This window comes from Typopeltis vanoorti, chromosome 10 (assembly GCF_054136105.1).
Source record: "Typopeltis vanoorti isolate ZY-2024b chromosome 10, IOZ_Tvanoo_1.0, whole genome shotgun sequence".
NCBI classification, from domain to species: Eukaryota; Metazoa; Arthropoda; class Arachnida; order Uropygi; family Thelyphonidae; genus Typopeltis; species Typopeltis vanoorti.
In genome coordinates this window covers 67330664-67356536 of record NC_143558.1, presented here as the reverse complement: position 1 = coordinate 67356536, position 25873 = coordinate 67330664, and the positions used below count along the sequence as shown (strand labels likewise).

The window sequence follows — 25873 nt, the reverse complement described above, 5'->3', positions numbered from 1 at the left end:
TTTTAATTTGATCATTTCACTAGGATTTTTGTAACTTCCTCTCACAAAAGGTTGAGCCTTATAGTACATCGGTATTGTGAGTAGCCTAAGGATTTTTTTTTTTTTTTTTTTTTTAACCCAAGAAAGTCTGCTTTAGAGACCAAACATCATGGAACTTTTTCTAGCCATTTCAGACCTACAGTAAGTGAGACAGTGGTCCCACGCATGGGCGAAAAAAATTCATCTCAAACCTAAAGACAATCGCAAACATCCATATTGCTTACAGTCAGATTCTAACCTGCAGCCTGATAAGTGAAGAAAGCAGATATGCTAATCACATGGCCGTCCAGGCCAGCAGGTGTTAGTTAGTTAGAATCTAAACATAGTCATGAACTCTTTTTTGCGTCACCAAGGATCAAATATATCCTTAACCATTTATAAGATTCTTGCTCAGGTAGATATCAAGGTTGCATACAAACAGAACTTAATAAACACAAAGCTCACATAGCTTCTGCTAATATCAACTTTGCTGTCTGGCTGACCATAAAGTAAAATGAAAAAGGATTGTGATCATTCACTAAAGCAGTAATTTAAATAGATATTACCAGACTCCAAGGAGTCAGACTCATTGAGGAAAGCCACATATCAGCTATCATTCCTTTCTTGAATTCATTCACACATCGAGAGAGAAGCCATTCCCATCACACATCACTGTATGAAGAAAAATATAGTTCTTACCCTTTTGATTGCATTCATCCTCTTCCCACCTTCATAAAATGAAAAATTCCATCTATTGGTATTCTGTATAACTTTTTTAAAAGTTTATATGTCTCTATCGATCCATTCCCCTCCTTTTTCTCTTGTTTACTATTTTCTGCAGTCCACAAATTTTGAATCTGTTCTCATAATCTACATTCACTATCCTGATATCATCTTTACCATTCTCCTTTACCCACCCCACTATATCTGCATCACGTTGTAAACTACGAAACCCGATCTGCACGTAGCAGTCCATGCAAGGTATAAGGACTTCATAAAGAGGCAAAATGACTTCCATATCCTTGCATGTTCAATGTTTAAGTATTGCAGATATACTCTGAGTTGTATTCACAATCTTTGCTATGTTGTCCCTGAACTTCAGCTTCTTGTTTACTGAAACTCCCAAGATATCTCTAGCCTGATCAGTTTCCTCTAGCATAATCCCACCATGTAATATGCCATTGGATATCTCATCACCAAAGTGTGTAACTTTACATTTAATACCATTGAGCTAACTCCAGCCAATTCAAATCATTTTCTGCAATTAGCATGTCAAGCATTCCTCACTACTCTGCCTATCTTTGCATTATAGCAAATAGTATTCTCTTGTCAAATCTTTCGTAATGTCATTAATGTAAAGACTGAATAACAATGGGCCAAGGACAGAACCCTGGGATACACCACTGTTCCTTAAATCTTGCAGACTAACCCCCCCCCCCAATGTACCATGTTTTGATATGTTATTCAGCAGCCCACTTATACAGACTAATAGTTTATAATCCAATTCCATATCCAAAAGCCTTAGCAAAGTCCAGAGGTATCATTATGGTGTATCCATTCCCCTTGTCTAAGTCAAACAGAACATTATTATGAAATGTCATTAAGTTACTCAAACATGACCTTCCCTTAGTAATCCCATGCTGTTCATTGCAAAGTATGGGTTTTTCTATCAACCCATTTCTGCATGCAAGCTCTTACCCACTTTTCCAAAATCTTCCCCACTAACTACTGACCTATAAGTCTCCAGAGAGACTTATAGGTCAGTAGTTAAGACACATCAGTATATGCACCATCCTTGTGCAGTGGAATTATCATGCATTCTTTCCTCTCCTGGGGAATCTTCCCTGTGCTGAGAATCAAATTACACAGCCAAGTTATAGGCACACCTCATGGGGAGTGTACAGGATATAATGATTGTACTACATGAAAAGGTTACATCATTACTGACTTTTTATTAACAGTTTTTCCATCAAATTAATCTGTTATCTATCAGGAATTCAATATTGTCAATCTTATACCGGTCTTCTGAGACTTTATCTTACCATCTGGCAAAAAAAGCTTGTTTTACTAATTTTCCTTTCTTGTTCTGTTTAAGTGATCATATCATCTGAGGTTAGCTCTGTTCACACATTCCTGAATGCTAACAATGTCAACTTCCTTTCTAATATCCTCATTTTTAATATGATTCTTCCATCGATGACATCTTTTGACTCCCCTAATTTTTCTCAGAACTGTCATACATGTTGTCTCCGTTCTTTGATCAGCTGCTTTATTAAATTGGTTAGAACACTGTCTTGTATATAGCTGGTTTAGCATTTTGACTAGTTTCTCTCTCTTATTACACATAAATTTATTATGTTATTTATTTTATTTTATTGTGTTATGGTAGGAATACCATAACAGTTTTGATGATTCGGTTGTCTAATTCCATATTTAATTTGCACAAATTTAAAAATTTTCCTAAATAGTTGAAATGTTTTACTTGTTCTATTGAGTCTCCATTCAGGATGCAGCTGATGTTTTCATTGTTCCTGCCTATTTTCATAGTCTTCCTTTTCATTGCTGACTTTCATTTCAAATTCATTACAGCAGTTATTCTATTTACTTAAGGAATTCTGAAGACTTGTACTGGATTTATTTAGGGGTATAATATATGCATAGAGTAAAGAGTTGAGATTAGCATCTTAGATTTTAATATCAGGTTTAACTGCCACTTTCCTTCATAATGTAATCCATATATATATATATATATATATTAGGGTTACCAAGTAATTTTATAAGCTTGGTTGTTTAACTCCTAATCCCAAGTATGCAAACAATTAAGTTTGTGCCTGAAACATAGTTTCAAGTCTAAAGATGATACAACACCGGGGCAACTCATTGTAAAGGTGGGTAAAGCTCTGATCACTATTCTTAGTATTTTCCCATAATGTAAAGCACATCTCACTAAAAGATGTATACTGCAATACATTAATGGGTGGGGTCACTACCCAGACCGGTTTCAACCTTTTTTGAGGTCCCCTCAGTGAGTAGCTAGACCCTAAAGATGGTACATCTATATCTCCTCCAGAGATTCTTATTAAAAATAAAAACACCTTGCAGCAACTTCTATAGGTAAAGTTGATAAGGCTCTGTATTACTAAAACCTTGGTATTTAGGGTCTAGCTACTCACTGAGGAGACCTCAAAAAAGGTTGAAACTGGTCTGGGTAGTGACCCCACCCATAATCTATTGCAGTATACATCTTTTAGTGAGATGTGCTTTACATTATGGGAAAATACTAAGAATAGTGATCAGAACTTTACCCACCTTTACAATGAGTTGCCCTGGTGTTGTACCATCTTTAGACTTGAACTATGTTTCAGGCTCAAACTTAATTGTTTGTATACTTGGGATTAGGAGTTAAACAACACAACCAAGCTTATAAAATTACTTGGTAACCCGGTAAATACAGTATCTTGGTAAATACAGTATCTCCAAGTTAAAAAATTAATTACATATATATATATATATATATATATAACAATTTGTAGTATTAACTCGGAATTGGGATATGTTCATATTTATATATACTGACTATAATCGAGACTAGAATAACAATTAAATTTATTCAAAATGCAACATGTTTCATCGGATTGTCTGACTTCTTCAGGCGTGGGAATATAGAAAGCAAATAAATACTATAAGAAACATCGTATCACTATAAAAATGACTATTATAAAATTCAGTTAGCTTTGAATTGTAGCTACAGTCCGTGTTGAAGTTCTATTGTTAGGCAGCTGCGTGCGTCTGATTTCACGAGTGTGCCAATATCGGATAGCAGAGCTGAAAGAGTCCAATAGATTATAGCTAAGGTTATTATTTATGCGATGAGGGTCCATAAAAATTTCCTTAGACTCGACTATGCATCGCTCCACCTCGTCACGGCATATATGAAGGTTTGAAGTTGTTGTCTAGTTAAGCCATGTATATTTCAGTAAACACAAATGATGAAGGCCGTCAACATGAAATAAACTGGACAACAACTTCAAACCTTCATATATGCCGTGATGAGGTGGAGCACCGCATAGTCGAGTCTAAGGAAATTGTTATGGACTCTTATCACATAAATAATAACCTTAGCTATAATCTACAGGACTCTTTCAGCTCTGCTATCCGATATTGGCACACTCATGAAATCAGACGCATGCAACTGCCTAACAATAGAACTTCAACACGGACTGTAGCTACAGTTCAAAGCTAACTGAATTTTATAATAGTCGTTTTTATAGTGATACGATGTTTCTTATAGTGTTTATTTGCTTTCTATGTTCCCACGCCTGAAGAAATCGGACAATCCGATGAAACATGTTGTGTTTTGAATAAATTTAATTGTTACTCTAGTCTCGGTTATAGCCAGTATATATATATATATATATATAGGATGAATAACAGAGGAGAATATACACCCTTGTCTCACATCTGATTTAACACCAAACATCTTCCTATATTCCTTCAATTCTAATTGCTGACTTAATATGAATTATGTATTGTTTGATGTAATGTCCCATTTACACCATATAATTGTAGTATTGTAAACAGCTGTTCTCTTTTTACGTTATCATATGCCTTTCCAGATCTACAAAACCTTAGATGTAGATCCTTGTTATATTCCCATGATTTCTCAACAATTTGTCTTGAAGTGAAAATCTGATCTGACAACCTCTATTTGGCCTGAACCCAGCTTGTTCTTCTCTAACTTGCCCTTCTAGAATTTTTCTCAAGTATTCTTGCATAAATCTTATCAGAAACATTCAGTATGGAAATTCTTTTGTGATACTTGCGTTTGGTTTTATTTCCTTTTTTTTTTTTTTAGATGGGTACTATGAGAGCTCTCCTCCAATCATCTGGAATTTGACCTTCTGAATTATGACTAAAGAAATACATGTAATAACCACAGTAATAAGTTTTAATAGGTAAATATTTCATCCTAAGTATCTTGGGACATCGTCAGTACAGTTAATTCAAACAATACTAGGAATAACAATGTTATTCCTAGTATCGTTTGAATAAACTGTACTGACGATGTCCCAAGATACTTAGGATGAAATAATTACCTATTAAAACTTATCACTGTGGTTATTACGTGTGTTTGTTTAGTCATGAATTCTCCACAGGTTTCATTGTATAATAAAGTCTTCTGAATTATGCAGTGTAACCACCGTAAAACTTTTATATCTCTGTATTTGAGCATTTCTGGTTGAATATCATTTACTCCAGTTGCCTTTCCACATTTCAAGTTTTGGATGGCTTTTCCTACTTCAAGTATTGATATGTACTCCTTAATATTTTCCACTGCTATTCTGTTATTGTTTGTTTCATTTCAAAGTAATTACTTCAGACATCTAGAATATCTTCAGTTTTCATGTCACTTTTATCACTTCTTATTCCTTTTACTGTACTTTTTCCTGTGCATAACGTAGATCTTCTAGTTGTGATTTAGATTCCATTTTATTCCTCTTATGTAAACCTGTAACTTTTTTCATAATCCAATCAGTAACTATGTTGAAAAATCCAGACATACACAACTTTCTCTCACACTGGGTTGGCTAGTGTCTGCATTATAATATTTGATTTGATGAATTGGAACATAAGCCATGAAAATTACTTAATCTTAATATGGATTTTACTTACGTAATTTTTTATTAGCATAGAATTTTTTCCCTGGTGTCATGAGCATCGTCATTATGACTTTCAGATTAAACAGAACATAAACTGGATGATTTAACAGTGAAAATGCATGAACTACACATACATGATATAGTGATATGGTCTAAATACATTAAGGTCCTAATAAAATAACTTTAACAAGAGATCATTAATTAATTTTAAAAAATTATTTCCTGAAGTTGTGATATTATTTCCCATAAAAGGGATAATTTCAGTCCATCACTTCTGTTTAGATTCAGTTGATGAAGGAAGGCTTTACAACTTTCTTTATATAAGCATTCATTGAGATAATTACTTTAATGGAGAACCTTAATCTTCTACAGGATTCGATGTTTGGTTGAGATAACGTGTTTTGCAAGTCCAGATTATTCGGGCTCATGGAATTTAATGTAGTCTAGATGTTCATCACCAATTTACTTCTTTGACAGAAATATGATAACCCACACTGCAAGGAATTTGATACACTGAAAGGGCAGCACTTTATCTTTTGCAAAGCCTAGAAAAGTAGAAATCTTGTTAATAGCATGAAAGAATACTTGTAGGCCAACAGATCTAAGTAGTTTGACTATACCTTCAGAGACACATTTCACATAAGGAATGATAACATGATGGACCACCTCTGTATTACCACCATGATGACAAGGATGATACGGAAACTCTATAACTATCAATGATTTGTTGACATAAGATTCAATAAAGCTATTAACAAGGAAGGTGTGATATATTTCCTGAGAGAGCAGCATTTCATTAGAGCAGAGAGCCCAATGTAACAGTCTTAATGGTGCCAAATTTTTGACAAGTATGATGGTGTGAAAGAATGTGAATATAAAGTCCAGTATTGGTTTTCTTTCTAAAAACTAAAAACAGAAGGCTACCATCTGGTTGTAAAAGGCTGATGAAGTGAAAAGAGGTCTTTAAAAAAAAAAAAAAAAAAATCCTCTTTTAACTCAAGTGAACTGGATATGATGGTGAAAACTGTTGATCTTATTGATCTACTCTTGTTGATCCTACAGATCTACAAGAGTATGTCAATAAATCTTGTAGATCTGTAAGGAAACCATGCCAGACTGCAAAGGATATTAAGTTTAATTAATAATATTTGAGAAATAAAAATTGATCCTTGTGCAAATGTAATGTCATCCAATGTTATAATTTTTGTCTTAAAGTGTATAACTAAATCAATTAAAGATGATACATATGGTTTTTTAATATAGGTGTCAAACATACGAGGGAGGATTTGGTGGGGTGCCAGGAATGGAGGCTCATGGTGGCTACACATTTTGTGGGTTTGCGAGCTTAGTTTTACTAGGAAAAGCACAACTTTGTGATGTTAATAGCCTTTTGGTAGGTATCTAAATCTGTATCTTAATTTTTTTATGGAACTCGCATAAAAAACTTTATTAACATAGAATTTTTGCCTAAGTATCATTGGCATCATCAGTACAAAATCACAGAATGGCAATGAAACGATAATTCTAAAATGCTCCACCTAAGTAGTTAATGTAAGAACTATAAAGGTCAATAATTTCCTAACTTATTTTAAAAAAAGGTGTGTGTGTTGGAGATTATCAACTCTGCTCTCTACTTTATGCAGGTAATGTAATGTACTCCTTAACCAAACCAGTGGAGGTCTGCAGTATTTGATAACTAACTTGAATAACTGTTTTAATAGATTTGGTATGAAGATCAGCAATAACAAGACAAAAACAATGAAAATAGGCAGAAGCATTGAAAATATCAACTGCATTGTGTATGGAGAACCTATAGAACAAGTAAAACATTTCAGCTACTTAGGCACAATTTTTAGTGAAGATGGTAAACTAAATATGGAAATAGACAACAGAATCGATAAAGCTGGTATGGTAGGAAGTTAACTAAATAAATTTATATGGAACAAGAGAAAAATTAGTCAAAACACTAAATTATCTGTATACAAGACAGTGTTCAAACCAATTATAACTTATGGATCTGAGGACTTGATCAACAACTGGAAACCACAAATATGAGAATTCTGAAAAAATTAGGCAGTGAACAGGTGGAATCAATGTCAGTATTGTATTAAAAATCTGCATATTAGGAAGGAATTTAACATTGTTAGCATTCAGGAGTGTGTGAACAAAAGTAATTTAAAAACAAGTGTTTTTTTGCCAGGATGGTAGGAAAAAGACCAAGAAGAAACCCAAGGTATAGTAGATTGATAGAATATAATCATTATATTGGATTGAGGAAAATTGTTGAAAGGAAGTTGGTAAAGATGTAAACTTTACATATAATACTATCATAATAATATCCTGTATTTCTGCTCTCCCTGCTGAGGGCATTTATCAGGAGGAAATGGAGGATCAGAAGCTTGAATTCCAGATGATTGGATTAGAGCTCTGATATTACTAATCTATCCTTCCTATTTTATGCTTGTGGGTATTTTATGTTGACATTTGAAAACCAGATCTGACAGAATATGTTGGTTAATCTTTATTTCTGTAGTATGTGCCATTTGAATATGTTCTTTTGGCCAGTTTGCCTGTTTTGTGGGATGAAAAGCCCAAGTTTCCAGGAGAGAAAATCCTACCAACTCTGTATGTAACGAGTGACTTGTCTTTAATTGAAATGCCCTGATAAAAGTTCTTTGCAACCTAGACGGGATTCAAACCCAGTTCTTTCCAGCCAAAGGGCATTGTCAAAATCAGTAAAATAATAATAACAAAAGGAAACACAGTTGGTGCTCACTATAGCAAATCCCCAGGGACCAGCACCATAGTTTGTTGTATTGCAAGGTTCACTATTAGTGAATTTAGAGAAGAAATATTATCTCCCCCCCACCACCACCACCACCACCACACACACACACTATTCCTATCCTATAAATCAAAGGAAATAGCAGGAAAGAGAATGAAAGAAATCACGTAAAACAGAAATAGGAAATGGCCAGAAATAAGAAGAAATCACAGGAAACAGAATGAAAGAAATTGTGTGAAACAGAACATAGGAAATTATGGGAAATCTTATATCGATAATAGAACATAAAAGATTGGCAGTAACTATAAAAGCACATAAAATGACGACATGAAAATGCACAAATGTAAACCATAATGGATGACATTTGAAGGAAAAGTATTAAATTATAAAAATTAAAATCCAGAAATAAGGCTTGAATTTCAAAATGTTATTCTTAGCTTCAATTAATATTACTACCTATAAGCACATTAGTACCATGCCTGGGGTGCAGGTGAGGACTCGGAAGTTTTTTGAAGAGTTGCAGGTTGTATTTTTGTTTGGATGTACTTCTTACATAAGGCTATTCTAGAGGATCAAAGTAATTGAAATAAAAGAGGAAAAGCAAGTTCATTATGTGTGCAGTTGAAGTAAAGGAGGTACTGGGAAGCTGCTGCTCTTGTATTAACAGATGTAGGAGAAATTTTTTCCTCAACTCAACGACCAAGATCTATTAGTCAGCTTTGACATAACTTCCCTTTTCACCAATGTCCCAATCAATGATACTATCCTTCTCTTACGGAACATATTCAACATCATGGCCCTCTTTGTCCACGTACTCCGCTCCGGATATTTTGTCTGGCGAAACAATTTTTACCTTCAAAAATAGGGTGCTGCCATGGGCTCACCACTCTCCCCCCCCCCAATAGCGAACTTTTATATGGAAGATTTTGAGCAACGAGCTCTAGAATCGGCGTGCCTAAAGCCCAAAATTTGGCTCGGATATGTTGACAATATTTTTGCCATTTGGCCCCATAGCCGCCAAGTACTAGATACATTCCTTAGCTACCTGAACAAACAACACAAACGCATCCAATTCACCATTGAAATTGAAAAAAACAACTCTCTTCCGTTCCTAGACACACTTGTCACACGTCTTCCTTCAGGCTGTCTCTCCTTCTCAGTTTACCGCAAACCTACATACACAGGCCAGTACATACACAAAACTTCTTATCACCACCCAACACAAAAAGTAGAGGTCATAAGCACCCTTAAACAGAGCTCAAACCATTTGTTCAAATGAACAAGCTCTTAATCATGAATATGAGACCATCAAACATACCTTTATAAAAAATGGATACAGTATAAAAACCATTCACAAGATCCTCCACAAAGATACCACTAATAACAAAAAAGATTTCAAGAATGCTATTGCTATACCATATGTTAGAGGCATTTCAGAAAAAATAGACAGAACACTACACAAATACAACATCAAAACCACCTTTAAACCCCCGACAAAATTAAGACACCTACTCAGTTCTTCCAAGGATCCCCTGCCACACTTAGCCCACCCAGGGATTTACAAAATAGATTGCACATGTAACATACCATACATAAGGGAAACAGGGCGAACAATCCCAATCAGAAAGGATGAACACAAACGTCACATAAAATACCTCCATTTTGGAAAAACCGGCCTTTCTGACCATGCACTCCAAACATACCACAGAATTGACTTGGAAGGTACCAAGTTCCTACACCGCAAAAAAACCTAGTTCGAGTGGAAATTCAAGGAAGCATGTGAAATGCTCAAACGTGATCCGAATCTGAATAAAAATGGTCTAACAATTCCAAGAATGTGGAGGACCCATCTACAACCTTCATAGCAACCACAAAGAAAAATCTCAATACAAGAAGACTTGGTGAAGTGGTTTTTTTTTTTTTTTCCCTCCTCCTGAACATTCATTAGCAACCTGTACTGTACAAATCCAGAAGATAATCGTAATATAACAATATAAACTGTATAATTCCAGAAGAATCCTAGCACATGAGGACTTTATTGTAGCTTTTATTTTATTTTATTTATTTTATTTATTTTATTTTATTTTATTTATTTTATTTTATTTTATTTTTTTATCACTAGAGGGCAGGCTAAGAAAAAAGATTAGTTAACAAGGTAGATGTAATTTACTTGTATAGAGTGCAACAGCATGTAGCTTGTTCTTATACACATGTATCCTTCTGAAGATGACCTCGATACAGGGGTCGAAACGTAAAGTTATTATTTTATTATTAATCAGTAAAATAATCTTTTCAACAGGTGTGTTTTGCGTCTGTCCCTAAATTCATAAATATGAAAGATGTAGGAGAAAGTTGAAGAATGATGGTTGCCAGTTCATTGAAGCAAATACCATTGAAGTTTCTGCAGAAATAGACATGGAGTAGAAACATTGTGTCTGTGAAATAGAAGTTGAAGTAAATTTCTAAGAGAGGGCTCATCTATGAGCTGAATTGCTTTCTTCTGAACACATCAAGAATTTTTAGAGAGGTTTTAGGTGCTCCACCTCAAACATGCGAGCAGTCTTCTAAGGATGGACAGATTTTGGATTTGTATATAGGTAAGAGTTGATTGAGTGTTAAAGAACAAAATGAAATGGTAAATAAATGAAAGAGAATATTGCGTTTTTTTTTTTTGTTTGTTTGATGCTGAGGAAGCTATTGATATTGGGTGTTTGTGCCAAGAGAGACTAAAGGTGAATCTTAGTCTAGGCAGAGAGATCTGATCTTGTCTAATGATTCGTGCATTACTGAGGAGAAAGGGATGTAAGCTGAGATCTATTTTGTGAGAGAAGAGGCAAGATTGTGTTATGATGGCATTGAATGTAAGCAGATTGTTCTTGCTCCATTGAAGGATAGTACATAGATCAGTGTTTAAGGCACTAGTTCTAGATGATCTCGATTCTTGGGATATCTGCATGCTGCATGGTTTGTCAAATGAGTAGGACAAATAGAGAGTACTATTAAATATGAGACATTTTCTTTGGATTTTATTGGACCATGATTCTTTATAAATATATCTATACAATTGCCAACCAGTTTCGCCAGCTTGGGTCTGTCTGGCTTCTTTAGGATGAGAATGGTTATTACACTAACATTAAATGCTACAACAGAAGAATGCACTAATGACCTTAAAATCAGTTTAAAAAATTGAAAAGGACGTGCAACATTAAGAGCATAAAGCATGGAGATTTAATCATTGTTAGTAGATCGCGTTTTATAGTTTTTCACGTAATTCAGTTCTGCTAAACAAGTTATTTAATAATTTTCTGATGTCTTTTTATCGAAAAATTATGGGGGCATACTGTGTTCAGATTCAGGTATAGGAGGTGAGTTCCCTTGTCATCAGTGCAGGAGTTTGAGGAAAGGAGCGATGTTATGGTGTCAACTTTATCTTTGAAGTAACTGTGATACCATCAGGATGAGTGAGTGAGGGAGAGAGAAGCAGAAGTGAGGTTGAGTAGAAGTCGTGTCTAGTCTTAGCAAGGGACTAGAAGGCACAGCTTCCATTTGGACAGGAGGCAAGTTTTCTGCTATTGGCCTTTATGAAATCAGATTTAGATCTGCTGATGACTGTTTTGCATTTGTTGTGTGCTTTGATACACTTTCTGTTGAACCAGGACTTGAAAAGTGCATGCAGATTTTGGATAGAATAGAGGATGAAGGCCTTCATGCTGGGGAAGATAATTTCTGCAACTCATTCTTAACAGAGACCCAGTTGACATAACTGTAAATTAAAGAATTGCCTCATATAGTGTTTGAACAATCTAAATTTCTGATTCAGAATTAAAGTTTTAACTTAAATTTTTGGTTTTAATTGTACTGTCTGCACTTATTTGGTTCATTATGAAGATTTCAGATAAGCAACATTAATTCAAGCTTCTGTAACATTTGGAAATTTAAATGTTTATTCTGGATTAACAGTATTCTAGTTCTTTAGTATGTCTCCCATTGTTGTGTATTTGTACTTTTTCATGTTGTCATTCTGTGTGATTATGTATAGTTCTTGCGAATCCTTTCGCATGATGTGTGATTTCTCTCCAATCCATTCTGTTTCATACGATTTCTTTTATTTCCCACAATTTTCCTTTGTGTTCTGTTGTCAGTGTATTATTTTCCATGATTTTCTTTGTCTACTGATTGTGACGTAATTTGTTATGAAATTCAGTTTGCTGATGTGAAAGTTTGAACTTTTACTGTATGTAATAGTGAACTTTAAACAGCATTGGTTCTATGGGACTTTGCTATAGTACCTATCCACTTCTTCTTTTACAGCTTTTCCCACTTAAGTAGGGTCGCTGTTTGTGATGACTCTCCTCCACAACTTCCTGTCTTGGACTGAAGCCACATCCAAGTTCTTCATCCTCAAGTCCTCCTCCACCATCTCCCTCCATGTCTTCTTTGGCCTTCCGCACTTCCTCCTCCCCTGCACATCTATTTGCATGACTTTCTTCCCACATACTCTTCCTTCCATCTCATCACATGACCAAACCATCTCAACCTTGCCTCCTGTATCTTTGCTTCTAAGTTCATAACCTTTCATCGTTTCCCCTTACATAGTCATTTCTCAGATGATCCTTTCTGGTCACACCGCACATCCACCTAAGCATTTTCATCTCTGCTACCTCCATCCTACTGATGTTAAAAGGCCACAGTTTCCATAGCATACGTCATAGCTGGTCTCACTACTGTCCTGTAGATTTTGCTTTTTAGATTGATCGGCACCCTCTTATCGCACAGCACTCCAGCCATCTCTCTCCAGTTCCTCCATCCTGCTTGTATCCTGCATCCCACTTCCTTCTCAGCCTCACCATCCTCTTTCGTTGTTGAACTTATCTCAAGTCTTGACCTTCCTGATGACATTTTCTTCCAGCTCCAGATCTGTTTCCTGGCTGCCATCCACTTTGCAACACATATACTTTGTCTTACTTCTGCTCAATCTCATACCTCTCTCTTCCAGTACTTTCCAGTTTAGCTGCCACTTCTCTTGATTCTGCACACAGCACGATGTCATCTGCATAAACATAGTCCAAGGCACGTCTTCTCTCACCTCCTCCGTCACAATATTAAACAGGAATGGACTTAATGTTGACTCTTGTTGCAAGCCAACTGTCACTGGAAAACTTTCTGTCTCTCCCAGGCAGGTTCGAACTCTTGTCTTCACATTTCTGTACATCTCCTGCACCAACCTGACATATTTCTCCGTTGCCTTCTCCCTCAGACACCTCCAGACTTCTTGCCTTGGCACTCTATCATATGCTTTCTCCAGATCAATAAATACCAGATATAGCTCCCGTTGCTTCTCTCGAAATTTTTTCGTCATCTGTTGTAACCCAAAGATAGCATCTGTCGTCGATCGACCAGGCATGAAGCCAAATTGCTCCTTTGCAATCTCCACCTCCTTCCTCAGTCTTCCATCAAGAACCCTCTCTAGGATTTTCATTCTGTGGGACATCAACTTTATTCCTCTGTAATTCTTAGTCTTGTGCACCCTCTTTACTTTTGTAGATGGGGACAAGAATACTTTCCCTCCATTCCTCAGGTATATTTTCCTGTTGACAAACTTTTATTAACAGGTCCCACAGCAAGTCAATTCCCTCTTCCATGCCTCCACTGGGATCCTGTCAGGATCCACCGATTTTCCATTCTTCATCCTCTTTATGGCTTCCTTCACTTCCATTCTACTAATATTCTGCACCATCCCCTCATAAGACTCCATCTTCTCTGTGAGTCCTTGCATTTTCCTTGCATTTTCTTCATTCAAAAGCTCTTCAAAGTATATTCTCCATCTGTTTCTTATATCTGCATCCTTCGTAATACTCTTCCTCCAGAGTCTTAGATCTGCCTCACATGTACCTGTTCACTGTAAAACTGAATATAAGAATTACAGAGGAATTCTGGGTACTTCATGATATATGTGAGATTTATGGAAGCTGCTAGGTAAGATCTACGTAAGTGTATGATTTGAATCTAAGAAAAAATTCGGAAGCAACTGCATGAAGAATAAGATAATTTTAGACTGAATAAGGATTGTCAGAGACCATATTTTTATTTTCCACAGATGTTTGAAGAACGAGATATCTAAGCTTTGTAGATCTGGAAAAGTTCTTCAAAATGTTGTTATAATTAATTAGACATTACACAGAACAATGCACATATATTCTTTACTTAGTTGTAGGTCAACAGTTAGAATTTGAAGGATTTATACGAGAAAACACCTTGATGCAAAATCAGGCATTTTTAACCAGGGTGCATGCTATCTCTACTGTTATTCATTTAAAATCATTCATTTTGATATCAAAATCAGGAATATTAAACTCAGATCTTTACTTTATGCAGATGATGTTATACTTTTCAATAATTCTACAAGTCCACAGGAATCTAATTGAACAAGGCTGCAACAAATTTTGTATACAAATCAGCAATAAAAAGATAAATATGCAATAGACAAGAACATGAAAACAAACTGCATTCTCCATCGAAACCTATAGAACACATATTTGAACTGTTTACAGTTTTTAGTGAAGATGATAAATATGGAAATGGGTAATAGAATAAAGCTGGTATGGTGAGGAGCTAATTGAATAAATATTTGTGGAATACGAGAGAAAATAGCCAGAACACTAAACTAGCAGTATATAAAATATAGAAATAAATTTGATCAAAGACTAGTGACCAGAGATATGAGAGTTCTGATGAAACAGATGGTTTCAGCGTTAGAATCATATTAAAAAGGAAAATAATAGAAAGGCACTTATATTGTTAGTATTCTAAATGAAGAAGAAAGATTAGCAAATGTGTTCAGTGATAGGATGGTCCTGAGGATGATACCAAGATCCAGGTAGATTGATTCATGCAGTTAGTACCTTAGAAGATTGAAATGACAATATAGGTAAGATCTGACAATATAGGAGACCTGACAAATAACAGATTAATTTTGAAGATAGCTGTTCATAGGAACCTTATACTAATGTAAACATAATTGCATAGTACTATCATATACCAAATGTCCTTCAAGCAGTACCCATTTTTCATTAGAATTGCTTCTGTTAAACAATGTAATGTTGTGATTAACAGTTATTTTTGTTATTAAATGCTCAGTTATCTTTCTCAAAAGGTTAGATTATTATTATCACATAACGGTTGAAGATAATTAATATGCTCTCCCATTAATTCCTCTGTTAAATTTGCTATCCTCTCAGATATTCAAACTACTATGCACTCCTTTAAAAATTTTATTACCCTTTTATCATTCCCACACAGACTGCAAGGCCCATAGCAAATAAATGCCATGTGTGGGCTGAGGTCAAGAGTAAAGTATAAAGTAATCAGTTGAAATTCCTCTTAAAGAGCTTGAAGGTTGTAGTCTTGTGGCAGATACTACACAGGGAAGGCTGTTTCGCAGACTGAGATAGATGGAATGAAAGATGACTGAGCGTAACTGGTTATTGGTGAGTTAGAAGTTCAACTGTTCTTGTATTGCTCTAGGTTTAACAGAGATGGGGAGGGGTGGGGGCATAATGTATGCAGGTTCTGCTGGCATACAATATCTGTAGAAGAGACACGATGCAAAAACTGATAATCTGTCAGGGAGTGTCTGAAAAGAGTTCTGAACAGCATCAAGAATTTTTAGAGGTTTAGGTGCTCCATCTCAAATGTGAGAGCAGTATTCCAAAGTTGGAGAGATTTGAAATTTGCATAGAATAAGTAACTGGATGATGAAAAGTAACTTGAGTGAAAGAGGTACCAAGTTTTTTAGAAACTGAGAATGTTATAGAAGTGGTGTGATTATGCCATGAAAAGTTGGGAGCCAGAGTCAGTCCAAGAAGAATGATATAATCTTGACTAAGTTGAACATTGTCAAAGGCAAGGGGAACACTAAGATTTTTAACAAGAAAAAAGACAGGACTGTTTTAGAAACATTTTTGGTGACCAGGTTATTTTCCTGTTGCAAGATCAGTGGAGATCAGTGTTTGGGCCACTTCATGGATAATATTGAAGTTTGAGATGTTTTAGCACTATAAGGTTTGTCATATAAGTAGGATAAGTGGAGAATGCTATCATCAATAAAACTCTGAACAGGGTTTGAGGTCAGTGAGAGCACTATATGAGGAAGAGGGTGGGGGAAATAATAGAACCTTGAAGAACACCTATGTTAACAGTAATATCTGAAGAGAGATATAACACCTTTCACCATTACACTTAGTGAATGATCTGAAAGAAAATTAGTAATCCAGTTGCAAATTGTTGCAAATTGCTGAGAAGGAAGCCCTTGATCTCCAACCCTATCAAATGCATTGAAGGTGGGTGGTGTAGGTGAGGAGATCTGCTGTGGATTTTGATTGGTGAAATCCATATTGGTGGTTGTCGCCAGTTAGTTGACAGTTCTCCAAACCTGAGATCCTAGTGATGACCTCTGTTACTTTAGACCATACTGAGGTGAGAGCAATAGGTCGATAGTTTGAAGGTGGATATTTATCACAAACCTGTAAAACTAATCTTCAGCTACTTTATCTGGAACTGGTAAACGAGGGGGTGATTTTGCCTTAGTCATTTATTATGGAGTTGGATGAGACGAATGTTGCCGGGTTAGCTTTATTTTTAGGTGATATTTCAATACTACTGTCTGGATGATAGGTGGAAGTACAGATGGATAAAAATTGCTCCCATCAGCTTTTGCAAACCAGGCATGTTTTCTACATTTAGTCCTTTCAGAGTCAGACTTAATGATGGACTTGCAAGCATTGAGCTTCACAATAGTCTATGAACAAAACTGGAGTTTTGGTCTTAGGCTAGGATGTATAGGATGCATAGGCTAGTATAGGATGGGAATTTTGAACAGAGTAGGGAATAGAGGGTTTCATTCCAACAGAGAATGAAGCAAATAAATGAATAAAAAAAAATTATAAAAATTAATTTTAAAAAATTCTTAGCTTACCGATAGTAGTAACATACTATAATCTAGTTATGTTTGCTTAGACGATCATCACTTTTGATGTTTAGTAGAGAAAATACACATCTAAAGATAATAACTAAATATACTTAGCTAATTAGATTATTAATCCAGTAATTCACCAAATCATCTTCAGGGATACAAAGAAATATACAAAGAAATATAAGCTCATGCACGCAGGCATGCCATCAGGAAAGGAAACATAGACTGAGTGTAAAAGGCAAGCTCCTACATGAAGATGCCTTGGTGATTAATGTGAACTCTTGGCTTAATAATCTAATTAGCTAAATAAATGTATTTAAATTAAGGGGATATTAAATCCCACATTGTTTCAAAACCGAATAAGAAACTCAAAGATCGGAATCAAAGAGTTTCATGCCGAATATGGTAAATTATAAAAGTATCGGCGGATACTAGCATAAACCAAAGCATGTACAAACTAGGGCAACTCATAGCAAAGGTGAGTCTTTATTTAAGTAAATAAATTGAATTAATTATTTTTATGTGTGTTTTCTCCACCAAACATCAACACATGAGTGATAACCAATGTTTAAGCATCCATACCAGATGAGTGATGTTACATAGAAGATGCAGCAATCAAAACATATTTTTCTCTTTTACAAAAGAGAGTAAACTGATAACAACAGCTGCACTATTTAAGTGCTACAGGACAAGCTGCTTGGTATGCTGAGCATTAGATGATTCTCTCAAACATTTCAGGCACTTCAGTGCAAAAAGAATTCAACTAAATTCTTAAATTTTAAATTAAATTAAACTTGCCAAGAAATTATATTGTTAATCCTTTATCCAAGTGTAAACTTTGCGTGTGAAGTATCTTCATGAATAGGCTACTTGTGTATAGAAACTGAAAACTTCACATCAATTGGTGAAGGATCACATTAACTGGGAAAGATCACTACCCAGACCAGTTTTGACCTTTATTGAGGTTTCATCAGTGTTTGCCAGACTCAGAAGAAATAACAAGTTTGAATTAATGTTTTAGCATTACAATTAACTTCTGGATTGTATTCACAGTCTTTGCTATATGGCCTCTAAACTTCAACTTCCTATCTACTAAAACATCTAAGTTATCTAGCTTGATCAGTTTCTTCTAGTGGCATATTATATTGGTGAGATTATACTAAAAAGAAACTGATTAGGCTTATTCAAATCATACCACAAGTACTGCATATCAGTTGCATTCCTTCCAGCTTCAGTACCATCAGTGGCGCACCAGTAGTGTCCGGCGCCTATGTACAAAACTTTAATTGGCACCCCTATATCCCTATAAAAACGTATCAGTGAGTAAAAATAAAATACGAAATATATTCTTTGGCGCCTTTATTATCCTGGCACCTGTGTGCATTGCACACATTGCACACTAGGCCGGCATGCCCCTGAGTACCATATACAAATTACAGACAGTTTATAAGATCAAAACTAATTGCTCAATTGCAGTCATCATGGCAGGAAGCATTGACATTCTAATCAACGTAGAAAGAGAAGTTTTCTTGCTAGGCTCTGCATAGGTCATGGTCATCTTACACATTCTTATTTACTGTGGGCTGATGGCCTGTATGTGAAAAATGCAATATGCATCTTATTATCTGTGATATTCTGGTGGAGTGAGACACGAGAGAGGAATGAAACACTTTACATGAGAGAGGAATGAAATTTTTACTTACCTAGCCAAGCCATATATGCTCAGGCAGATGTTATCAGACTCAAGCATATTGCATTATGTTTTTTTTAACCTTCTAATTAATTAATTAGAAGAATTAATTTGTACACACACATTTGACTGTAATTTTGTTTATATGTAGATACTGCATTGTTTAACTTAATTTTTGTACATACATATTATTTACTAATTTATCTTTGACTATTTATGTACTGCTGTAGCCTTTGACCTTGTGTATTGCTCTATTTGTCTCTATGTAGATACTGCATTGCTAAAATTAATTTTTGTGCATGTATATTGTTTACTAATTTATCTTTGACTATTGACATACTGCTGTAATTTTATTTATATATAGACACTGCATTACTTGGCTTGGTTTTTGTACATGAATATTGTTTACTAGTTTCTTTGACTATTTATGTGCTGCTGTAACCTTTGACCTTGTGTACTGCTATTCTTGTGCGAATAAACCAACCAATCCTTCCAACTCTCTTTAATGATGATGGACCAAGGACTGATCCCTGGGTACACCATTAGTCACTTTAAATGTTGTAGACTCACATCCTCTACACATCACTTTTTGATCTGTTGTCAGTCAGAAACCTTGTTATCTAAATTGGTAGTTTATAATATTGCAATATTATTGCAATCACAGTTTTCTGCCTTAACTGGACTCGGATCATTTCATATCATTAGTATTAGATACCCTCCTCTCTTATCTTGTCTCTCCTTCTTAAAAATACTGTACCCTTTAAAATCAGTGCCAGATTAGTGACTGATCAGAAGCCACAACATATTCACTAAAGCAACAAACTCAACCCCTTTGTTCTTTGTACTACTAGCATTTGTGTACAGACATAATAAGTTACCTCATGCTTTTTTTTTTAATACTCTCTGTAATATGCATGGTCCACTTAAACAACTTTCAAATGTTCATGGAGTAATTCATCACTTATACAGAAATCCTTATGTACAGAGCTTCACAAATTATGCAAATTCCTGCTCGCCATGAAAAAAAAACACTTGCCAGAGACTTCTTCCCCCCCCCCCCTCTCTCTCTCCACATTATTTTAATAATATATCCCAATAGAAGTTCCATAAATCATCAGTGGTGCTGTGTCATTGTTTGGATAACATCATTTCCTTTGTATGAGAACCATTCTAAGAAAGAAATAATTTTGGGGAAAATTTTATTTGTTGCATTAATTTTTTTTACTGGAATGGCTCTTTATATTATGCATATCCTTATGTTGTTGTGGTTTTTTTTTTTAATTTTTGTTTAGAAAATTATTTTTTACTAAATAAAAAAAGAACTATTTTGTTCTGTCTGCAGCTACTCACAGCTGACAAAATCTACTCACCATGGGAGATTGGGCAAGTGGGTTTGTTGAGCCTTGCTTATGTATAATTAATAAATACAAACTGGACAAACACAGTCATTTTTTCATCATAATCACCACCATTATTAAGCATATTTATATCATTAATATAGTTGCATAATGAACATTAGTTTCTCTTACAAACAAATTCTCACTATTCCTTCCATCATATTCTAGTATCCCTGATACCAAATGTATTCAAGTGCAGGCCATCCTTCTTATATAAATCCTTTCTTCCTTCAAACTCACTCCACACATCCACGAACTTGCAAACATTATTTATAAACAGCCTTCACATCAAGTTATTTGCCATCATAGCCCATTCTTTGTTATCATATTTATCTAATATGCTATTTTCTTTTTCATGTTCCTATCAGAACTACCATCTCTTTTACTTTCCTGATTTTCAGTTACATTTGTTATGGTAACAGTCATTAATTCTATGTTTTATAATTGAATCTCTATACCATATAATATCCATTTTATGATCTGTTTTACCTACCTGATTATCTTATCATTACACAAATATCTTACCTGATTCAATGTTTTATTTTTATTTCTTGTTTGGCTGCTTACCCTTCATGTGTTTCTGATGCCTCTCTCTCTGGTTGACTTTTTCCAGTTCCCTCATCATCTATGTAATGATTAATTTTACTTTAGATATTTCCAAAGTCAGTTCATACTCACTATCCTCAGTAGTATCCAAAATGATGTTCTGTTCATTGGGACAAACCTCCTTGTTCACGGTTTCACTATAGTCTTTGTTGCTGCTGTATAATTCTTGAGGTTTTGGCATAATTTTACAGTACTACTTTAATATTTCAGTATTCCAACAGAATATCAGGAAATATATCAAATACTATAAATACACAAAAATCAGTAGTAATATGCTTGATTATTCTCTTGTACATCTTTAGTACACTTCTTTGAGAGACAAAGCTTAAGATATAAGAAATCATCATCATCATCATCATCATCATCTTCAAATTCCTGCCATGTACCCTCAAGGGGTGTACAGGATATGACAGTACTACATGAAAAATTTACATCATTACTAACTTCCTATCTACAATTTTCCTCCAAATCAGTCTGTTACTTGTCAAGACTCCAACATTATATTTCTATTGCCTAAGGCACTTTGTACCATATCAATCCACCTATATCTTGGGTCGTTTTCCTGCCAACCTGGCAGAGAACACTTGTTTTGCTAATCTTTCCTCTCCCATTCTATTTAAGTGACCATACCACCTGAGATTAGCTCTGCTAACGTATTCCTGGATGCTGACAATGTCAAGTTCTTTCCTAATATCCTCATTTTTAATATGATATTGCCATTGATGCCATCTGTTCATGCCTATAATCTTTCTCAGGACTCTCATATCTGCGGTCTCTAGTCTTTGGTCAAGTGTTTTACTTCTGACCCAGCTCTCAGATCCATAAGTTAAAACTGGTTTGAACACTGTCTTGTATACAGCTAATTTAGTGTTCCAACTAATTTCTCTCTTATTCCATATGAATTTATTTAATTGACTTCCTACCATGCCAGCTTTGCTGATTCTGTTGTCTATTTCTATATTTAATTTACCATCTTCAGTAAAAATCGTGCCTAAGTAGCTGAAATGTTTTACTTGTTCCACAGGTTCTCCATTCACAACACAGTTTACATTTTCAATGATTCTGCCTATTTTCATTGTCTTTGTCTTTTTATTGCTGACCTTCATACCATATCTATTACAACAGCTATTCAATTTAGTCAGAGAATCTTGCAGACTTGTAGCGGATTTATTTAGAAGTATAACATCATCGGCATAAAGCAAAGAGCTGACATTAACATCTCCAATTTTGATATCAGGTTTAATACCACCTTCCTTCATAATGTGATCCATATAGATAATGAATAACAGAGGGGATAATGTACATTCTTGTCTCACACCAGATTTAACATTAAACCATCTTCCTGTACTTCCTTCAATTCTAACTGCTGACTTACAACTCAAATAAAGACTAAGTATTGCTTGATATAATGCCCCATTGACACCATATAACTGCAGTGTATTGAATAGCTTCTCTCTTGGCACCTTATCATATGCCTTTTCCAAATCGACAAAACTTAAATACAGATCTTTGTTATATTCCCATGCTTTCTCAACTATTTGTTGTAAAGTGAAGATCTGATCCTGACAGCCTCTATTTGGCCTGAATCCAGCTTGTTCTTCACCAAGCTTTTCTTCCACAATTCTTCTCAACCGTTTCTCAAGTATACTTGCATAGATCTTGCCAGGAACACTCAGTAGGGAAATACCTCTGTAATTCTCACATTCAGTTTTATTTCCCTTTTTATATATGGGTACTATGAGAACTCTACTCCAATCATCGGGAATTCGTCCCTCTGTCCAGGCTTTCTGAACTATGCAGTGCAGCCACTGTAAGACTTTTATACCACCATACTTCAGCATTTCTGGTTGAATATCATCTACTACTGCTGCCTTTCCACATTTCAAGCCTTTGATGGCTTTTTCTACTTCAAGTACGGATATGTATTCCTGACTGCATGCCTGGTCAGTGTTTTTTATCACTGTGCTGTCATCACTGCTTGTTTCATTTTGCAGTTTTTCAAAGTAATTACTCCATACTTCAAGGATATCTTTTTCTCCTGTTTTCATGTCACCTTTATCATCTCTAACTCCTTTTACAGCACTCTTTCCTCTATTCCTAAGCTTCTTCAACAACCTCCAGAATATTTTGCCACCTTCTTGATATTTATTTTCTATATTCTTGCCAAAGTCCTCCCATGACTTTTGTTTAGCTAGTTTTACACACTGTTTAGCTTTCTTACATTTGTCTCTGTATTCTGTAAGAGTAAAAGCTGACTTATTTGCCAGGAACTTTTGATATGCGTTCTTCTTTTCCTTCACTGCCTCTTTAACTTGCTGTGTCCACCAGGGAGTTCTGATTTTTTTTATCCTTGCACACAACCTCACCACATGCCTCAATGGCAGAATCAACCAATGTTTTCTTCAGAGTTTGCCACTGAATCTCCAAGGTTTGATTCCTGTTCTCAAACTCTTTCATTTTCTTTTCAATAATCTTTCTGTATTTTAGTCTACAGTTCACATCTGAGAGCTGCTCAACTTTTATTCGCTTTAAAACTTTCTTACATGTTATTCTTTTCAATATGAAAATCAATTTTATCCTGCTCAAGACTAAATAGTGATCGCTTCCAATTTCCAATCCTCTGTACACTCTGGTGTCCTGCACCAGGGAGAAAACATCACTATCAACAATAACATAGTCAATGAGACTTTTCTTATTCCTAGCCTCTTCTCTCCATGTGAATTTGTGCACATTTTTATGTTGGAACATGGTGTTAGTAATAACCAGTCCATGTCCTGAGCAGAAATCCAACAGATATTTGCCGTTATTATTAGCTTTGCTCTTTTCTCCAAATTTTCCCAGAATATTTTTATATGTCTTACAATCATTTCCTACTCTGCTATTTAGATCCCCAACAAGGACCAACTTTTCCTTTTTCATTGTGTCAGTTGCTTTTTCTAAAGCATCAAAAAATTCCTCCACTTCTACCTTAGTAGAACTTTCTGTGTGACCATAGGCACAAATAAGTCTCATTGTCCAGTTCCACATTCTCATATTTGCCCACATTACTGTACTTGAGACTGACTGCCATTCAAGAAGATTAGCCTTGTATTTTGTGTTGAATACTATGGCTACTCCTTCTTTTCCTTGATTGTCATTGCCTGAATATAACATTTTGTATTTATTGCTCAGAAAGATCTCACCAGTTTTGGTCTTTTTTGTTTCAGTCACCCCTATTATGTCGATCTGGTACTTATCTAATTCCTCAGCTAGCTCCATTTCTTTGCCATTCAGGCTTCTTACATTGATAGTACTGATCTTTAACTCTGGTGATTTTGAGTTGGGGTTTGTTTTCAGATTTGTTCCAGTAGCTGACTTTTCGCTGTTCGCCCTGGTTCCCTGGCGAAAACAACGGGGACCTTGTTTAACCGGGCGACGCCCCAGCCGGCATGAAATTTTGTCATGTTGTACCATCATTTTTTATTTTGGTTTAACCAATAAAAATACAATTTGGTCGGCTAAATCCCAAATTCCCAGCCCATCCTCGTTCGTTCAGTATCAAAGTAGATACCCAATAGGGTGCACCACAAGAAAGTGAGGATTGGACATTAGGTCAGAAGCCCTGGTCGTTCTCCGCATTCCTTTAAAGGCTGTGTGGAGGTCTCCTCTCAATTATACAGCTTTGACCCTTAAGCACCCCGATTGAGAATTTAAAATGAATGCTTGCTTCCCTACCAATAAGAATTATTTTAGTGATGTGTTCACTGCAGGTGTTTGAATCAGAAAATATAAAACAATAATCCAACCAAGAAAATGAAGCACAGAAATCACAAAGATTGCCATCTTTGGCATTTATATAATCTGACAGAACATGGATGAGTTGTTATATGAATGTTGCTCAATCGAAGAAGAAATCAGTGGTCTGGATTTTTCCATGGACAGACAGCATACACTATATTTGAAGGGTCACTAGTGAGAAAGAGGTGTAGAGTGGAAAGCAGTCATCTAGTATTCTGACAGGCATGTGAACAATTTTTGTATGGTCACTAAAGACAACTTAGCATGTGCCTCAGCTTCCCTACCTGCTGGATCAGTGCAGTTGGAAAAGAAAGCCAGTTAGTGTTTCGAACATTAAATCTCCAAGGAAGACTTCACTATTAGAAAAGTTAGAATGAAGAAAGTCAGCATTACAGAAAGGAAATCAAAGTTAAGAATGTTGTTGACATTAGGAGAGGAATAGAGAACAGCATATGTACAAAAAGTGCAAACATATACATCTTACATATGTCACCTTTGAGTTAGAGTATGTGATCGGAAAACCTGGAGTTTGAGTGTTTTGAATAATGGTTAGAGTTATCTGGTATTTGTGTGAGATCAGGTGGATATGCTGAGGCATCCTAAAAGTCCACTATTAGGAAAGTTGAACCGGAGAAAATCAACATTTAAAGAAAGATCAAAAAAGTTTAGAATGGTTATGACATTAGAGTAGTGGCAGAGATACGAAATGAATTTGGCATAATAATGAGTTAGATTTTAATATTGTTTGTTTAAAAAAAAAAAAAATTAAGATTGTTCATTGTTTTGAAATTGCATGTTATAGAATTGCAGATTAAACATTTAAAGAACAGTAACTTTTAATTATACATCCAATTTTTCAATGTCTAAAAGCTTGAAGTAACATTGGTGTACCTCCTCGCAGGGAAAGGGTAATTTTGAAGAATTTATAATAGTATTATAATTGTAATAGTATCAAACTCAAATAATTGT

General features: G+C 35.3%; 1 protein-coding gene across 2 annotated transcripts in view; it reads left to right on the top strand.

Moving 5' to 3' along the window:
- Positions 1-25873, top strand: part of Fntb (Farnesyl transferase beta subunit) — a 204627-nt gene that overhangs the window by 144982 nt on the left and 33772 nt on the right. For both annotated transcript variants that reach the window (XM_090398657.1, XM_090398658.1), the window contains exon 9: positions 6942-7071. In XM_090398657.1, the coding sequence (XP_090254783.1) occupies positions 6942-7071 (130 nt within the window). The remainder of the gene's footprint in view (positions 1-6941; positions 7072-25873) is intronic.